The 19,307-nt window shown below is 30.5% G+C and overlaps 1 protein-coding gene across 1 annotated transcript in view; it reads right to left on the reverse strand.

Moving 5' to 3' along the window:
- LOC131841759 (all trans-polyprenyl-diphosphate synthase PDSS1) overlaps positions 1-19,307 on the reverse strand; it is a 52,357-nt gene that overhangs the window by 13,509 nt on the left and 19,541 nt on the right. Inside the window, exons 3-4 of the mRNA XM_059190081.1 lie at positions 16,002-16,141; positions 13,362-13,503 (exon numbers count right to left, since the gene is read on the reverse strand). Coding sequence (XP_059046064.1) covers positions 13,362-13,503; positions 16,002-16,141 — 282 coding nt within the window. The remainder of the gene's footprint in view (positions 1-13,361; positions 13,504-16,001; positions 16,142-19,307) is intronic.

Below are 19,307 nucleotides of genomic sequence, written 5' to 3' on the forward strand. Positions count from 1 at the left end.
CTATAAGCTTATAACATTTTTAACAACATTAATTTTCTCTTTTTGTACAATATCGCTTTATCGCTTTAAACACATCTAATGATTATTTAAATGTAAATTCTAAATGTTTCTTTTAATAAAAAAATATTTTTATAAGAAAACCAAATAATGAGCTTCACAAACTTAATAACCACAAACTAACCGTAATAATATATGTCGTGTATAAAATTTAATTAGTTCTATGTCTCTTTTAGGCAAGGTTAAAAAGTAATATATTACAAAAACAAATTGCTGCAATATTTATATTGTTTGTCTACTACGATAATCAGAATTGTAAGTATCAGATAGTACGCTTTTGCCACGCCTTTATATTAGTGCAACTAAGCATGAAGATGAACACGCTGACCTTGACACAAACTACACGATTCTGTACTCCTATGCCCACACGATATTGCCCCACGATATAAATATCAAACACTACATACTTATGTCCTCTCGCAAACGTTTTAACTTCAGAGTGCTAAATTGTGTCAAAATTAGCCTGAGTTATGGTCATAACCATTTTACAAAAGGGTCGCATTATTACGCGTCCCTTATAATGTTTAGTCGCGATACTTAAACAATGGGATACGATAATAATTTAGAATGACTTTTGTTTCCTTTTTACGACGAAACGGTGGAACGGATCTTAATGAAATAGGATACAAAATAGATTATATGATGGGTACAAATATAGAAATACTTATATCTCATAAAAAGCAGACGAAGTCGCGTCAGTTATTTATGGTACATATTTGAATTAGAAAAGAAAACCAGACTGGACTTCCCACACAGGTAACAGCTCTGAAAAAAAAATGACTTAAGAATACTACCTGATTAAGAAGTAATAGAGAGTTATTATCGTATAACGTGTTTTAGGTATTTCGTGACAGTATAGACTTAATAAAATATACTGTTTCGACTATGACATGACTACATGTTGTTACATACTTAAGTAGATGTTTTATATCATCATGATACGATACTATCACTTATTAAATAAATTTAAAAAGAAAGAACACAATAGTCGTCTCTATAGTATACCGCAAATATTCCCCTACTTTCCACAAAATAATTATTCTGACACTTGGATAATGGAAAAGCTTGCGGTACGCCAATGTTTACTTAAGTAAATTTTTCTAAAACCGCTAGTAAAATGATAAATACCACCAGATAATGAAAACTAAAACTAACACTTGTAAACGTAAAACAAACCATATAAAAAATACGTTCAGTTTTAGGAGACAATACAATTTTTACCTATCTTCTGGTAATTAGTATTTGGCAGTATATGATACAATTAAAGGTAAGTGTGTTTTTGGGTTTTATCGCAAGCTTGTAAGCAAGCAAGCCGGGCGAGTTTGACCCACATCTCCCCGCAACTTGCTGCAGTACAGTTATAACCAGTTTTTTACTTCACACTTTATCAAATACACGCGGTGGTGGGTCAATGGAGGAAAGTGTTGGACGAATTTTGCTTTCGACGGAACACTCGGTCATACAATGACTGAGCATCGTCAATAGAAAGTAACAGTTCACCATCGATTTCATTCATTTATAAAAACATATTAAGGAAAATTAAAGTGCGCGCGCCATGTGTATAATAATGTTATGAGGGATTTAAATCAAGCTAGAGAGAGAATGAGTTTTTCCCCTTCTCCAAGTTTGAAAGCAATGAGCCATCTGAAACTGTTTTATGAGCATTATTTTCTTGCTCTGATGCATTCGTCATTTTTGCGCTGCTCTTATAGTTCAATCCATCCTTATGCTACATTATAACCGTAGACGTCGAGATAAATAACCTTTATCTTACCCTAATGCTATAAAAGCTATTTATTGATAAACAGACCTCCCATTTGGGTAAAATTATATACTGATTAAAAAAATAGAGATATTACTGTTTATTAACTGTATTTTTTTTTCAATGCGTATGAATGATGTCTATTAGAAGCTGTATGGCCTAAATTTACGTATTGTCTCGTAAAACACAGTATTGTAGTTACATCATCTATACATATATTGAAACTTGTGATTCAACTCATGATCGATGTTCCTTATACTTTGGTCTAATTACAACTCTACGTGTTATCGAAATATCAAGGTTCAAAACCGGAACAAAATTACTTATTAAACTCAATGTTATTACCATTAAATATTAGGTACGGGTACATCCATTACATAAACTGGTCATGCGCTTGTGGAATTCAAGAACCGTGATTTGTATGCATTATATTATATTTATCCAGCTGTTAATTGCGAATTCACCTACTTTAGTCACGTTGCCTGATGATCCCGTGAGAAATACCTAAACCTCTCCTCACATATATTGTCTAAGTTTTACTTGTGCAACATTCCAATCTTTTAGTTTTAGTACTTTAATTCATTTATATTTAATTCGCATAAATTAAAAAGAATAATATCAGGAAAATCTTGTTTACGTCAGAGTAATTAAATCGCATATCAGTCATGAACAGATTTTTATTTTTTATTCATTTGAATTACCATACTTCTTAGGATACATCAATTATAATCTTTAGCATTAAAAATATAACACTCCTTTCTTTGATATACAGCTAGTGTATAATAACAAAGTATATATAAGTGGTAGATCACGAGGTATTATTTCATACATATTTATATAAACATAATGATTAAACAAAGAAATAATTTAATAATGTTGCTTTGCATCACACAACCTAAATGTATTAATAAAATATATTTACAAACAATTCTCAAAGATTCTGTGTGACATGAATTTCAACAACACGAATATTGTGACAAACATAAAACAAATATTAAATAAAGTAACAAGTAGGTAAATTCATTTTTACTCTACTCTTTATACCTACACTATCACAACCTTAGCAATTATTAAGAAAAAACACGTTCACTTTGAACGTGACGAAATTCAAAATCCAAACCTTTACTTTTGATGTTTTTTAAATTTATGTTAATAAAAATTATTTTAAACTGTCGTATGATATACATATTTGTTAGATATACCGTTAAAAAACAAACTTTACATATCATCTTTCTTTTTTAATTTAAGTCATCTTTTTTCTTTTATTAAAGTCATCAAGCCGTTTAGGCATGTCAATAACATCACCAATCACCATAATGTAATTATTGTTATATTTATCAATATTTTTGTATTCACGAATATCACTGAAATGAGTGAAGGTGCCGATGACACTACGATATAAAAGACATCAACGGGCGCAATAAACATTTTACGTTACTTTTAAACTGTACGTTTTTATTAATAATGTTATAAATATATTGTACTTCTGAATAAATATACATAGAAATATATTTTAAAATTAAAATTGTACTTTCACAAAAACATACAAACATAACAATCTTTTAATTACGTTGTAACAACGGTAATCATCAATAATTTTAGTCCATAAAGTCGATCGATCGATCGAAAAAATCGATTCCACTTCCTTAGCTGGAAAATAAAGTATTAAAATATAAAGTTACCCATTTATTATTTAAATTATTTTCATTTATTCGTATATATAAAATAAATTTTAAATAGAAATAAAGTTATGACAAGTACATATATTAATGTTAAGTAAGTAATGTTCCATATTAAAAAACTAATTACGACGTCATTTATACTATATTTTATGATATAATATACTATATTTTATGATTTCGAACTTTCATGTAATTACAAATTTTGTCAGTTTAGAGAAGCTAACATTAGATAATTTTCAGTAGAGTTTTATGTTCACATGAGTAAATAATGTATGACATATTTGTATCGCTGGCCGATTAAATTGGAATCAAGTCTATTTGAACAAGTCTTATATAGGATTAAATACCAGGTTAACGCATAAGAAATCAAAACTAGTGATAATATTTAAAATGGTATAAATATAATAAAAATTTCTTTTGTCGGCTTGTCACCATTCCCATTGCTTATCATTTATTCCGATATTTTTAAAATAAAACTAATATGAGTTTTTCAGTAAAACTGTTCGTAAATTATATAAACAAAGCGGTAGCAACTTTAATAAAAATACATGGTTAATCGATTTCTAATCACGAAATTATTCAAACACCTGATGTAAATTCTGTTGGAAGTAGGAATTAGTAAAATACGTGTCTGAATAGATAATATGAGTAATATGGCAATTGGCTTATTCGCATAAGAATAACCAACAAGTAGAATGGACGTAAAATACAACAAGTTTTTGCGTATTATTTATTAAGGTTTTGTTGCTACAATATACAAATATTTCAAAGGTTGATTATCAATAATATATTACATATATCAATATGCGATATACCGTGTCATCTTAACACCTTTAAAGCTACGTAGTGAATAACCAGCTTTAATCAGAAACCGGACACAGATCACATTAATGTAAATCGCCAGATAATAATTTAATTAAAAATGTGTTCTAAATTTATATCATTGATATTAATTTTAAATGGAATGTACAAGAGGACTATCGAGTCACTTAGAACTTTACTTAGGCAACTCTATTCTAATCTCCAGTCTATTTAAACAACATTGATTATAATACATATTCTAACATTAAACAAATCAAAGTTTATAGAAATCTGTCACCGACTGTCGTCCAAAAACCAGTATGAGATTACGTTGAAAAACGTGGTGCTAAAAAGCAACTGGGCAAACACGAATCAGCCATTATATTCATACTTATCAATTACCTACCCACGAGAAAATCGTTTGTAATTGGCTTGTATTAAGCGAGTTAAAATGCTCTTTGATTATTACACGCAACAACTACTACGAGTACAATAAAAAATCGGTTCACAATTTCTGTCTATATCTCATGGCCCAGTGTAATTATTATAGACGTAGATTACAAATATAAGCAAATCAGTAAAGTAACGCGCACTTACCTCTAAATCAGACCAAAGGAAAATGTATAAAGTCTGTATGATTCTATGACGTGGTCTGGTGTTTTGAGTAGTCATGCTCACTAAAATGTCCAGACTTGTGGCGGCGTGGTGGGCCGGGTCATTGGGCTCCCTAAAATATGGTCGAGCGCAGTGATGGCTGGCTCATCCGTCATACTCGTGAACGGGTGCTGCTTGTAGGGACTGGTCTGCTCTAATCACTATGACTGATGTCCTCTTATTAATTGTTTAACCAGTTGGTTATGTATTCAATATTTTTTGTTTTTGAGTATTTAATTGAATTAGTGCTAATCTTAAATTGTAAGTAAGAATAAATTATTTAAAAGAGCAACACACAAGTTTCTTGCTTGTTCTTCTTGTGATGAGACAGCATTCCGAATGAGCGGTAGATTAAAAATGTTATGACTATTCAAAAGTGCTTCAATGTAAGTTTATTTGAATAAATGATTTTCTATTCTATTCTATTCTATTCTATGGACATGTTTTTATGTACCTCATGGTATGTGGTATCTGTAGCCTACGAACATAAACAGCACTACAAATTTTATGTGACGCCCGTAATTCCGGAGCACTAATACGTCAAAGCTCAATTTCACTACACTTCAACCGAAACACAGCATAGAACAAGCTGCTTCGCGGGTGAAATAGGGGAAACAATAAAACCCATGCAAACGACTTTTAACAAGTCTAAAAAAAATTAAAACAGTGTTATCTATTCCCAAACTTAGCAAAATTGGTGTGTTTAACACACACACACAGGATTCTGAAAAATACTTACATAGAAAATCATCAAGATCAGAAACAATCATTATACATGAATACTAATGTTGGCATCGGTCAGAATAAAAGACAATATACCAGTACCAGAGTATGTCAACACGCAATATACTTGGTATTTTAAATAAATTTACGTGATTATGGACTCAGTAATTTTTATAATTTTAATAAATACGAGTACTAACAATACAGCAAAAATAAAATCATAATATCACAATTGCAATAATAATTTATGAAGGATAAAGGAAATAACTGAGTGCCTGCATGCACTTCTTTCTTAATTTTTTAATTTAATTTTATCTTGAGATTTAAAACTCGTTTTGAACAATGCCGTCCGTGTCTATCCGGTTCATTTAACAGTTAAGGAAGTATTGTTTGTTTAGCTTCTCTTGCTTATTTTCTGACATACAAATTTAGTGAATCTTATAAATTTTTTACTGCCTGTGAAGAAATTATGTATTGGATTTAATTTATTTTTATGAATTTGGAAACGAATTTTGTGCGTTAAATTTACTTCACGAATCATATTCTTACAACAAACATCGAATCAACAACATGCTCTTGGCATAAAATAATTGATACTTCAATTTTTTTTTCATCTTTACTTATTGGAACATAAAGTACATTCGCTGGTGTGCCGCTATATACATATATATCGTTTATACAGGCAGATGTACCATTTCATTAGCAACTATAAGCGAACGAATCGAATAAATGTTAAAAAAATTAAACGAAATTTTAACCAAACTCGTATACTACCTTTGTATCTCATCGACATGCCCCTAAAAAGGTGGTTCATTGACCTGACGTCGTAAATGTGTGAGGTGGTAATTTGATATATTACTGATAGATGATGCGAGGCCGCCTGCATCTCGCCCGCACCCCAGCTCGCTCCCGCCGCGGTGAAAGCTACCACTGCACACCGGCCGCGGTGTACCTCTCACATGTCCTTCCAATGTCGAGACCATAACCATCAATTGTAGTAAAGTCAACAAAAATGTCAGTTAACCACATAATGAGTACAACACTGAAATAAATTCTACCAAAATATTTTTTACCTCTCCTCTAAATATATGATGGACATTACTACATAGTAATTAATAAATACAAATATCATATGCCAGTATATTATTCGAAAATTCTTAAAGACAAATCTCTAAGTCGTAGTTTAGATTTTATGATACGTCCTTGTGTACATAAGCAAGTTTCACTGTGAATTCCTCAAGGCATCCCACCGGATTTGATTGCTCAATAAGCTATAATAGTCAGTTAACAGTTGCTTAAAGCGATATTGTTCTTAACCACATATTGTAATAAAGGTAAACACCGTTAATTTATTAATCAGTTTAATGATTTTGCAACTGCAGATTCTAAAGTATACGGATATCTGTATTTTTGATATAGGAGTGGGTAATAAATAAATATACCAGCGAAAAACTGTAGACTATGGAATATTCGTGAATCATACTAAATCCCAATTACATCAGTCCAAGACAAACATGAATTCATATCAAAACCAAAATCCGGGTAGATATTGCATGTAATAATCATATGAGGTTAAGAATATAAGGTTGATGAAATTTCTGTATTACATCACTAAATGACGAATTTTGTGAAAGACCGAGAACAAAACAAAAGTCTACTTCTATCTTCAACTATCTTCTATCTACTAAAAAGTAATTTGATCTAAATACTGTAAACAAATTTCATTTTTTTTTTAAGTAACTTGATATGATTATGATCATGATTTTTTCAGATTTCGGTTTAATATTGTAGAAAACCATAGTAGAATAATATTTCCATCACAGGTTTACAAATTATTAACAGCCAGATCGAATGAAATTATGTTCAAGTTTATCTTGACATGCGTCTCTTTTGTGGACCTCATTTAAATGCTCACTACTGTCATTATTCGGTTACTTGTATCTGTTTATTACTTGTACATGCATCCATTTCCATATTTATGTACATAGTAGTTTAATAATGATTCTTAACGCGTACGCTCTTCATTTAAAATCGCTATTTCCACGCGTTGAACAGACGCTTGAACAATAAGGAACGCGACATATTCTGAACAATGGTCACATATACGATAAGAATCCGCAATTCGTTGCTGACGTTTTTGCATCTTGGATAAGGTAGCCTATTGTCGCCGCGAACTATATAATTATTTCTTTGTAGAGCATGCATATTTAGCCGTCATGTCATACATGAAGGTCAATGACCGAGTATCAATGAATATCTGAATAAAACATGGCAAATATTAGTTTTACTACAGACCGATTATCCTGTAGGATGTTTGCTTAGAGCAAAGTTGTTTGACATTACCGTAAGTAGATATGTGTATTGTGTAAATTAAGTCCAGTTTGTTATTTTTAAGCATATAATTACGTAACGAATTTGTAAATAGATCTATATATCCGTGCACGGCAACACAGCCATAATTTGCCAAATTTAAACAAACATAGTTCATTCCTGCAATACCATTTTATACATAAACGAGTTTCGAATCGACATGGTAACAAAGTAAACAAAATTATGTAAATGTGTACATGAGAACACAAATATAGGCCATTGGATCACGAAGTCCTAGAATTCGTACACTTCTCATTACATGGTAATGTCAATATGCTTAAAATCAACTATTTATTCTTTAACTATTAGTTTTTGTCTGCAGTAAAGAACAATATATTTTACTTGTGAAATTCAACTGATTAAATGATTTTTTAGCTCTAATATTGATGTAATAATTATATTATCTTATTATAATTACAATATTTTTGAAACCCATGCCATTAATTTTCTCAATGCCGAATTTTGTTATACCTTCATCAACTACATTTTCGATTCACAAAACGTTTCAAATTGAAGAACAGATCATTGGACGATCTCACGAAACACTCATTCTAACTGCGAAGGCCGAAAGAGACGCGTAGAGCTTATTTAGTCGCACCAATAAGGCATTCATGGATTCCGGGTCAAATTAAATGTTACAAAGACGTCTTCAATTCTTGTAATCTTTTACTTAGTTCTTCTATTATGATATTTATATGTTCATCTGTAATCATAGACAGCGCCCCTAATAATTAATATAATATATCAGTTGAGATATATGAGTTATCTCATTTTAGACCTTTGACCTTAGTAATGTGTAATGTAAAACGTTAGGATGAAACATTAAACACAGAAATGGTCGTGGTGCTGTGGTAATGGTTACGAAAACTACCTTGACCAATCTAATGGCTATAATAGGTATAACAAATATATTCAACGAAAGAGGGAAATATTACATAATGATCGTGTCTAAAGCGTCATTCGTGCCCGACTTTTGTTTACATGCCGTATATAGTACGTTACGTCCAGTTGTCAAGTCATCAGTTGTCAACTTCTTCACACCTTTTCATATTACAATAGCCAGTTTACTTTCGTTAGACGTCTACTTTAAGCGGGGCACTAAATTAGGTAATGAAACCTAATACTAATACACACAAACATGGATCTAATAAAATATTACAAATCTTACTAATAAAATAAGCAAAGAAATTTTGTAATAGACCTTTTGTGAATATGTTATAATTTTAATTTATTGCTTTACTAATTCTAATATAATATTCTATAATCTATAATAATTAAATGTCATACAAATATCTTGTAGCATTAGACACTTTATACTCATTTGTTAAGTGACATTATTTATAGAAGATTTTAATTCATATAGATACCGAAAATAAAAAGCAAGCGATATCAAAGAGTGAGGCACTTTCACCGTGGGTCGTCTCGTTCAGCTTTCGGCCTCTTAGAGGTATGTGAGGCGCGTTTGACACTCCCCGGCACTCTCGACAGCCGCTACGTATAATATCGTAATCACAGATAGTGCTAACTCTATCCCACTCGTTTACATGCCGAGTGAAAGGAATGGAATCGCTACAAGAGCTAACCACGATGTCTGTAGTAAGAAATGATAAACAGGTGAAGCCGTGATGACACGGACTACTTCCCACAGATTGTATTTATTTTTCTTGTGTTAGGGCAACGACCTGACTTTGACTTAATAACCTATAAAATAATTTATTTTATTAATGCTGTCTTTTAAGTGATGCCACATTTTTTTAGCTCGTAATATATACTATTATTTACAGATTAAAACCAACTACCTAAAGTAAAACTTTTAGTGCATTCTCAATACAACCTAAGTAATCATATAATTTACTTTCTTTAAAATACCTGATCGAAATGTAATGTAGTGAATACGCGATTAGATATCACTCTGTAAATATTTGTCTACAAATAATGGATTATGTGAACAGCATAAGTTTTGATCAAATATTGCTAAAGACAATATATGAGCTTACGCCATTAATTTACTAATAGAAATATACAAATCTATGAATTTGGATTCAATATAAAGTGGGTCACTGTCAGACTCCAATATCACGTTATGTTTTAGTATGTCTTGTCAGCGTTCTGTTTTACACCCATCACTTTTCGTTGCCATAATCTCATTAATATTTTGAAATAAAAATTTATTAAAATATCTAAGAGTGTATCGATTCACTCTCTCAATTTTAGTCACTTTTCTGAAATATTTTATGCAGTGAAGAATTGTTGAAATAAGAAAGCACAAGACACTAAATGTTACTGACTTGTTTTATCATATGGCTATGCTGCCAATCGACCCTCTAATGATAGTTAAATAGTCTTCAGTTAAAGCCTCTAAGCCCTCAAAAACAATTGTTTTTTTCTGTCTATTCTATTTAAATAATACTCACCTCAGTACATTTATTTATTAAGATATAACGGTACTGTAAATAAAATTCCATGTAGTTTTTTAATTAAAAGAAAGTTTGCTATCTTTATAATCATAATCATCTCGTTCTTGAAAGTGAGAACGAACTCTGAATGGCTTTAATGAACAACCTCTTCAATGGCGTGATCTTAACCTAGATTTTTCTCGGCGGCAACAAATACCATTATAACACACAAATATCCAAACTGTTCATCGGCTATAAGATCATGTTTGATATTATATATGACAGAATTGAAACAGTACATTGAGCACAGTAATGTTGTTCCCTTGATGTTTTATCAAGGAATCTAATAAGTGTGATATCCTTACTAATATTATAAATACCAAAGTAACTCTGTCTGTCTGTCTGTCGCGCTTTCATGCCAAAACTAGTAAACCGATTTAAATGAAATTTCTTACACAAATAGTCCCTGAGAAAGGAAACAGGCTACTTTTTAATGCAAAAAAGGATCGTATAGGGTTTAAAGGGGAGATAAGTTTGTATGAGAATATCGACATTATTAAAGCTTGTAACTTATTTTTAGGCTGTTGATTAAATATTACATCTAAACTTTGTAAAAATGTTACCCTTAACGGGGAAAATAAAATAGTGGGATGAAAGTATGTATGGAAATTCGACATTTTATTTTATCTTAATTTGGTCAAGGTTTGTATAGCATCTGAAGGAAATCGCGGGCACAGCTAGTACAGTGTAATTCTGATATTTATCCTAATAATAAAATAAGGTAATGTTATTAGAGTAACAATATCAGGATCTTTGCTCCAACCTATATCTAATTTAACCTACATTAAAACTATATGTATATTTACTGTTCAGCTTCACCACCTTTAAAAGGAGGCGAGTTTATAATGTATATTATACCTGATTATGCTACTTCGTTCTGTCTACTTTTATATATCTTCTCTGACTTCACATAGATATAGTTAGTAAGAGGAACTCTATTTATAAATCAAATATATCCTATGTTATCTTATTCCGCTTTGTTTATTCATTATAAATAAATTCTATCAAATATTAATTCTCTTTGTTAATTAAAGAGCAGACGAAACCACGGGGCACAAGGTAGTGGTATACAAATAATCTTTGTGTAAACCAAAATTGGCATAGCAACTAATGATACATGCCGCTCCCTAAATCATTAACTTGCACTTTCCATCTGACTCGCGTAACAGATATGACGGCGATCGACACGGTGAGCATACGAATTAACAAATCGGGTTATTCCAACACTAATAATTCCACATTGTTGAATTTAATTATGTATATATATTTTAAAACATCTTCATTTTTACAAGATAAGAGCGTGTGTATACGTATCCTTTTATACTATAAAGAACATAGCACCTGGTCACCTTAACTATAATTTCATTATTCAAATTCTAATTGGATTTTCCTAATATACCATATGGTCTTTTATATATACTCTTCAAATTATACATACTTTTTTAATATGGTAACCTTGAAATTATTCAACAAACTTGTTTGACTAATATTTAAGAGACAATTTAAAACAAATGTAACATCCGGCCAGTCCCTTAATTTCAACCGATTTCTAAAAGGAGGTTATCATGTCCGTCATCATATCAAATAAAAAAATTATATTAAAATTTGAGCACGTTTTACCGCAATCTCACCTGATGTTATATTTGCAAAATATAGAAAATCCCTTGTTTGAACAACTAACTTCATACAAGGTACTCCCAAATAATCGTTTACAAAGTAATAATAGGCAACGCAACTTCGAAACTGATTTTCATGGATTTTTTTAATTAGACAATAATTTATCCAACATTGTCGTTTGGTCGTGAAATAATATCTTGAAATATTTTAAACTATTTTGCAATATAATTCTCACATTGTACCTGTTACATTACAAAATAATTTTAAAAAAATGTACAGAATGTAGATCATTTTTTGGGCATTTTAATAATTATTTCAATTTATGTTCAAAGAAAGTCAAAGAAAGCATAATGGTAAAAAAAAGTAATACTGCTAGTTAATTCATTGTTATATACACAGTTTCGTTACATAATACCTCATTACTATATTCAAATGTGGGTAATGGTATAGGGCAATATCTGTGAAACCCATAAAAAACCCATCATGTCATCATACATCATTAGGCATCGTATATACCTAGTCGGAATAGCTTGAATTGTGTAGGTATGAAACCTGTATCAGTGAACACTTGTTTAAATATCTGCCCATCAGATCGGCATAAATTAGAACCTTACCGATAAACCGTCATCTGATCTATTTTTATCCGTATTACCATGCTAAATTGTTGTATATTGGTTATACAAACTAAAGTACAATAGTTACATGTAAAGTAATAAATATATAAAGTAAGATGCATGCCAAAAGAGAAAACGCTAAAATTATAATTTTGCCAATGAATTATTTTCCAAGGCGAACCTTTTTAAAAGCGATAACGATATTATTGCGATTAACAAATTAATTTAAGTATACCAGTATAAATAACAAATACTTTCGAAACTACTAATTTGTACTTGTAATTGAATGTTAAAGTTAAAACTGATTTTTTAAACGTTAATTTGCAACAAATAGGTACGTTAATTATGGTGCATACGGTTTTAGAAAGTGCGTCCTTAGAGTATATGTTAAACGTCATATTTAAAAATAACTATAAAAAACTGAAATAATCGTATCAGAAAGAGAATATTTTATAATTTTGTAGTCTCATACACAATATAAAATAAAAAGTCACACATTTCCACTATGGTGTACTGAAATTGCAAATTAGCCACTCACCAGGACTTGGAATGAAGGTCACTGTGTCTCCATTGCTACTGTGTGACTGGATTACGCAATCGCATGATCTAAGAAGGTGATCGTTACCTTTTTATGGTTCCAGAGCACGTTGACGGAGGGCTTCCCGCGACGGAAGTCACTCTGGTCGATGACGTCGTCGTGTATCAGTGACGCCGAGTGTATCATCTCGCTTATCATTGCTACATGCCGTTGTGAAGTCAGCAATGCACTACAAATAAATAACAAAAATATTGTAGTGTGTGTGTATAATTGTTGAAATGAAAAGAGTACTTCAATGAGGTCGCTACGAGGTTAACGGAACTTATAAAGGTGCATCATTTAACTACAAAGGCAATGATAAATAGGAAATAATTATATAGTTACATTAAACAAAGTATAGTACAGTTGTAATCTCCACAAAATAATAAGCCCTAATATTTTCAGAAAGGAATAAACAAGTTAAAATAGTTATCACTCAATATCATAACAAACAAGGAAGGGTTTAAAATAATATTTCATAAAGAAATCATGATCGGTAATAAAGGTAAACGACGGGTTATCTTATCACTTATTTCAAGCAAACATTTTGCCAATAACATCAACGATAACATATAGTAACTAACTGAATTCGACCTGTTTGTATATTTTAATAAAACTGATTATTGAATAATAAATTTTCAGCGTATCTAATATTTAAAACATTGAGATATTTTTTAGGTATTTAGATAGTATCTCCATTTTGTACATTACACTTAGTAATAAAATTATGACCTGCGTTTGTAAATACTCAATTTGTCCACGTGATTTGTTAATCGGGATACTGTCAAAAGACTGAGTAAATTGTTTTAATTATCTTCAATAACGAGGTTCCCGTTTGAATTGCTTATAAATCATACTCACGCGTCGTACAATCGTCTGCAAATCATACTTACGCGTACTTTATAAGATGTCAATTAATAATAATTCTACACACTCGTTTATCTTACGGCATTAATCGCAAAATAGTTTAAATATTCTTCGCGTGTAAGGGCAAACTGCGACGAATCATAGGGAATACGTGATTTTACTATTTAATAGAGATTTAAGTATTCATTTATTAAAATAAAGTCACTAGACACTGGATTGCTGGATTTACCTAAACGCATTCCTATGAGGAGTAGCAACAGTAATCTGCATACACTTAAATTATCCTTAGTAATATCACAGACAAGAGATACATTGAAAACATACATCTGTGTTTTCCTTAAATAGTCTTATTTTAAACTATATTTTTTATTGGGCAACCTTAACTACATAATCATATATACTTGTATACAGACAGACAAATATATATATATATATATACATCTTCAAATTATTCTGAATGTGTTTAATATGTACTAATTTCTGAATTACGGTATGGTAACGGGTAATAGCTATGATAATTAAACAAAAAAGCCTGTAAAAAAACGTGACAATACATAAAGATATAATGAAACGAAACGCAACCAAGGTCGCAATGAGACATTGAACTATGGAGCGTGTGGTCTGATGACCGACTGCAATCCCAAACTATTGCCAAATACAAATAGTTGAGCAATGAATTCATTGAATACAGTTATTTTATCATAACACTCATCCTAAGAACACTAACATCTTATGGTTGAATATTTTCTTGTTCTTATCTTATCTTATAGAGGGTCAATGACAAGACACGTGAATAAAAGAAAGGCAGAAAATTTTTTGTCCTTAAATATTTATAGATGCAATAATGTATACATGCAAGAAATAGAACCGGTGACCATCGGAAATAAAGCGGTGTGCTCTATCGCTGGACAACCGAGGCCGTCAAATTATAAAAAAATATTGTTTATGTAATTTCAAAAATACTAAACCACAACATAGATTAGTATTATTCATTTTAATGTACTAGGAAGAGATTTAGGTGATGATATAAGCACTAAGTCCTTGTACTTAATTGAAGTCTAGTCTAAACGTGTATATTAAGTTGGAACCAAACAGCTAATAATAGTCTGAACATAAATATATACATAAAAAATACAATTTACAGATCAGGGAATCATTAGATTCAATGTTGGCATATGCATAGTTGTTGATGCATGTGATTGATGTACACATCTAATAATTATAAACTTAAGTAGGAAAATTTTAATAAATTCTATTAACAGAGACTCTATAGAATACAGAAAATAAAACTAGAAATTATGATACTAAATAAAGAAACGCAAAAGTATTCTCGATCCCAAAATATTATTTTTCAGTTTGACAATGTGTACCGAAATATTGATACAATATAGGTAACAGCGCCAGGGTTCTATGAAGGAAAGTAACAAAAAGGTTAAATTTATCACCCAAGAAAAAACTACCTATATTAATTATTAATAATAAGTATTTTGTGAACGCCCTTTACCGCTGACGTTACCACAGCCACGTATTATAAAATCGCCGAAATGTTGTGATCACAAAAAATCAAGATATGGATGATATCTATTAGGTAACATTAGGTAGACATACATTTAGGTATATTACCTTACTATATAGTGATCAAATACTCATTCTCACAGAAGACAATGCAGATGTTTTAGAAACATTCATAACAAATTATTCTTATCGGAGATTGTGATATTTCTACAATGTTATTATACTGGTACTTTTAATATTCCTTTTGTAACAACGTCTATATAACTGTAAACCGTAAAAATAATTACAAACGATGTACGTACTTACCTATTTTCTCCATAAACGTGATAATTAACGGCCCTCGCCATCAGTATGGCGACCATCGGCCTTAGAGCTTTGCCCTGTCCATCGAAGTAGTAGGTAGCTATGGTGTTCAGTTCTGTCTGGTTTGTGTTTTTCTCGAGCTCCTGTCAATCAAAAAGACTACAGTCGAGTTGGTACCAAAATAGAGGTATAAAAATTAATACTATAAAGAAAATAATATAATTTAAAAATAACTAAATCCAGTATAAGGATAATGTAAAATAAAAATACTGAAAAAAAATTGTTCTTTTACATATTCACCCTTCTATTGAAAATGATTGAATATGGTTTCCGTCTTGTAAGAAAGAAAATAATTACTTATTATTTTCGTATTAAAAGTTTAATGTTGTTTTATTATATTACTTATTATTTTTACATTACAGGTTATTAAAATTCCCTTTATACAACGTAACTGCAATCTTTTTCAATACATAATATTGACTCTTAGTGTAATATTTAATAAATTTAGACAAACCCGTTTTATTTACAGTATATTTCCTTATAAAAATATAATACCTGTATAGACGAGTATTGCTAGAATTCAAGCAAGTTTTATAATAATTCTTCCCTGTATCACAAAGAAAGAATATTTAATTGAATATTTATAAATTCAAATGTATTAATATTGACCCTGGAACCTATGATTTTATCGTATGAGGTCATATTGTGAACAAAGATATTTAGCTAACAACATTTCGATGTGTAGATTCTCTTAGACCGTGGGTAGTTCGTAATCTATATTCAGTGCAAATACGTAATCTACCTATATGTTTATCGACAAAACATCTTTTAAACTCCCGGTTTAACTACCTAAACAAAACTAGACTCGTAAAATGTATTTTTAATTCTGCCTATAACTGGACGGACTATGAAGATAAATAGGCGAATGTTGCAAATACAATTATTTATAATCTCATTACTTTTATTATATAAGACGAAAAATGCATAAATTAGAAACGCGACTGACTTTTAGAGACCTTACTGACATACATCACTAATTTGTTAATAGTATCGTATCAACGATGAAACTTCCCGTGTGTCGAAATCAAAAACTATTTGGGTAGGGTCTCTCATATTGCTGATGGCAAAATTGATTTTTGCCCTCGACTCAAAAATAAGAAATAATCTTATAAAACATTTATTAAATAAATACCATTGCTATCGGCAATCACACGTAGTTACGCTACGCTTTCGTAGACGTTGCTACGAAACAGTTACGCGTTAATATTCCTCAACTTTGAATAAAAGTTTAAAGAAGTAATTATCTACTTGTAACAATATATTTTTAACTCAATATAAAATCTAGTGAACTAACAAAAGAAACTAACAAATACTATGAAATAATGTTATGTAAAATTCTCTAATAATTGCATTAAATGTGGAGTTTTATTCTCTGATAAATTCATTAACTGTATAAAAGCATTTTTTCAAAAGCCATTACAATATCGTAGCTTTATGCGCAATGTCTTTATTTTTTAAGGCTTCTGTAAGATATACCTATACATTTGTATACATGCAAAAATTAAATATATTAAAAACAAAATTACTGTAATATAAATAAATAAGGATTAGCCGTAGGATGGTGATCTTAAAATGGGATGATGTTATTAGCTTAGCTTAGGAAGCGCGAAGGTAAAATATTACAAATATATTCTTCTAATTCTTAATATGTCTGTAATATTTTACCCCAAAATGAAAACGAAGTATGTTTTTAATTAATTGGAATTATATAGAATATTCGAACATATTAACCCAACCTACAAAGACGATGAAACAAAAGGTAGTGTCGAATTAAAATTGGCACGAGCTGGTTGCAAACATCTTCTCACATCCGTAGACAATGACTCTCGGTATTTGAATTGCAAAATCTAACTAAAACTATGATTATTGTCGTAAACCAATTTTATTGTGTACAGGCAGGATGCTATATGCACATAATTGTAATACCTCTTTATATATAATTACGTTTGTGACTATGTATACAATACATGTTTATTGACCGACCTCAAAGGTTTCCAATTCTATTGTATTTTTGTGTACGTATTACGCAGTATCTTTTTCAATTGAGAACTGACTTCAATAGTTAAGAGTTTACTGAATATTAAAACGTTTCTAATTAATATATGATATAAAATATACCTAATCTATAATACAATAAAACTACTATATAACGTGCTTAACATGTGTTCATTGTTTTGTGTATATATTATTATTACTATATCAATAAACATTCTTACATATACCATATTTCGATCATAAATTTAACAAATTCGTCATTTTATTCATAGAGTATATATCTTACAATATGTCGGCCAGAACTTAATGACTTCCCTCTTCTGATTAACAATTCAAATGTGCGTTCTTAATATCGCAACGCAAAATACGTAGGTAGATACTATAAAACATTTACAACTTTAAAATTTAACATAGTTAACGTACCTACGATTAATATAATAAATATTAAAATTCGTTTAATATTTTGCATAAGGCATAATTTCATTACTTCAGTTATTGAAAGTCAGAAGAACTTAATTACGTGGAAATTCAACGGGTTTTTAAGTACTAGTATTCTGACAAAGCGAGGAATATCACTCTCTATTTACATTTAGATAAATCACAATTAATCGACCACACAGTAGTTGTAGTACGTAATACTTCCGCTTGCAAAATCATCAGTTAATTATCAATCAGCATTATTGATAGCAGGGCGAATCGGTGAGGTAGCGGGCCTGAGCCAGGAAGCCCGACATACTTTTCAGACACGTTATCGTTGTTACCAAATTTTAACTATTAATAACGAATACAGGCGTCGTAGAAAGTACCTTTTGGATAGTAGGATATTCAACGATGCAGATCTTAAATCATTCAAAAAGATCTTAAATCTTAAAAAATTCTTTTGTCAAGTAAAATCTTAAATTAAACCATGATGTGACCAGTTTTGGCGCAATATATAAAAATAAATACACAAATAAGTGAATAATAATATTCAAAAAGAAGCGACGACCTCGGTGGTCTAGCGGTCTAGCACACCGCTTTACGTCTAATGGTCGTGGGTTCGATTCCTCGCACGGCACAAACATTTGTATTCATGATTATGATTGTTTTTATCGGTCTGGGTGTTTTCTATGTATATTATGTATATATAAAAAAATATCTATGTATTTGTATCAGTTCACAAGCTATAGCTAGCTTAACTTGGGTCTAGATGGCGCTGTGTGAATTGTCCTGAGATTATTATTATTATATTATAATTAATGGAATAGAATAGAT

The sequence above is a fragment of the Achroia grisella genome, unplaced genomic scaffold, assembly GCF_030625045.1.
Source record: "Achroia grisella isolate CSIRO2021 unplaced genomic scaffold, CSIRO_AGI_Agris_v1 utg1920, whole genome shotgun sequence".
Classification (NCBI taxonomy): domain Eukaryota; kingdom Metazoa; phylum Arthropoda; class Insecta; order Lepidoptera; family Pyralidae; genus Achroia; species Achroia grisella.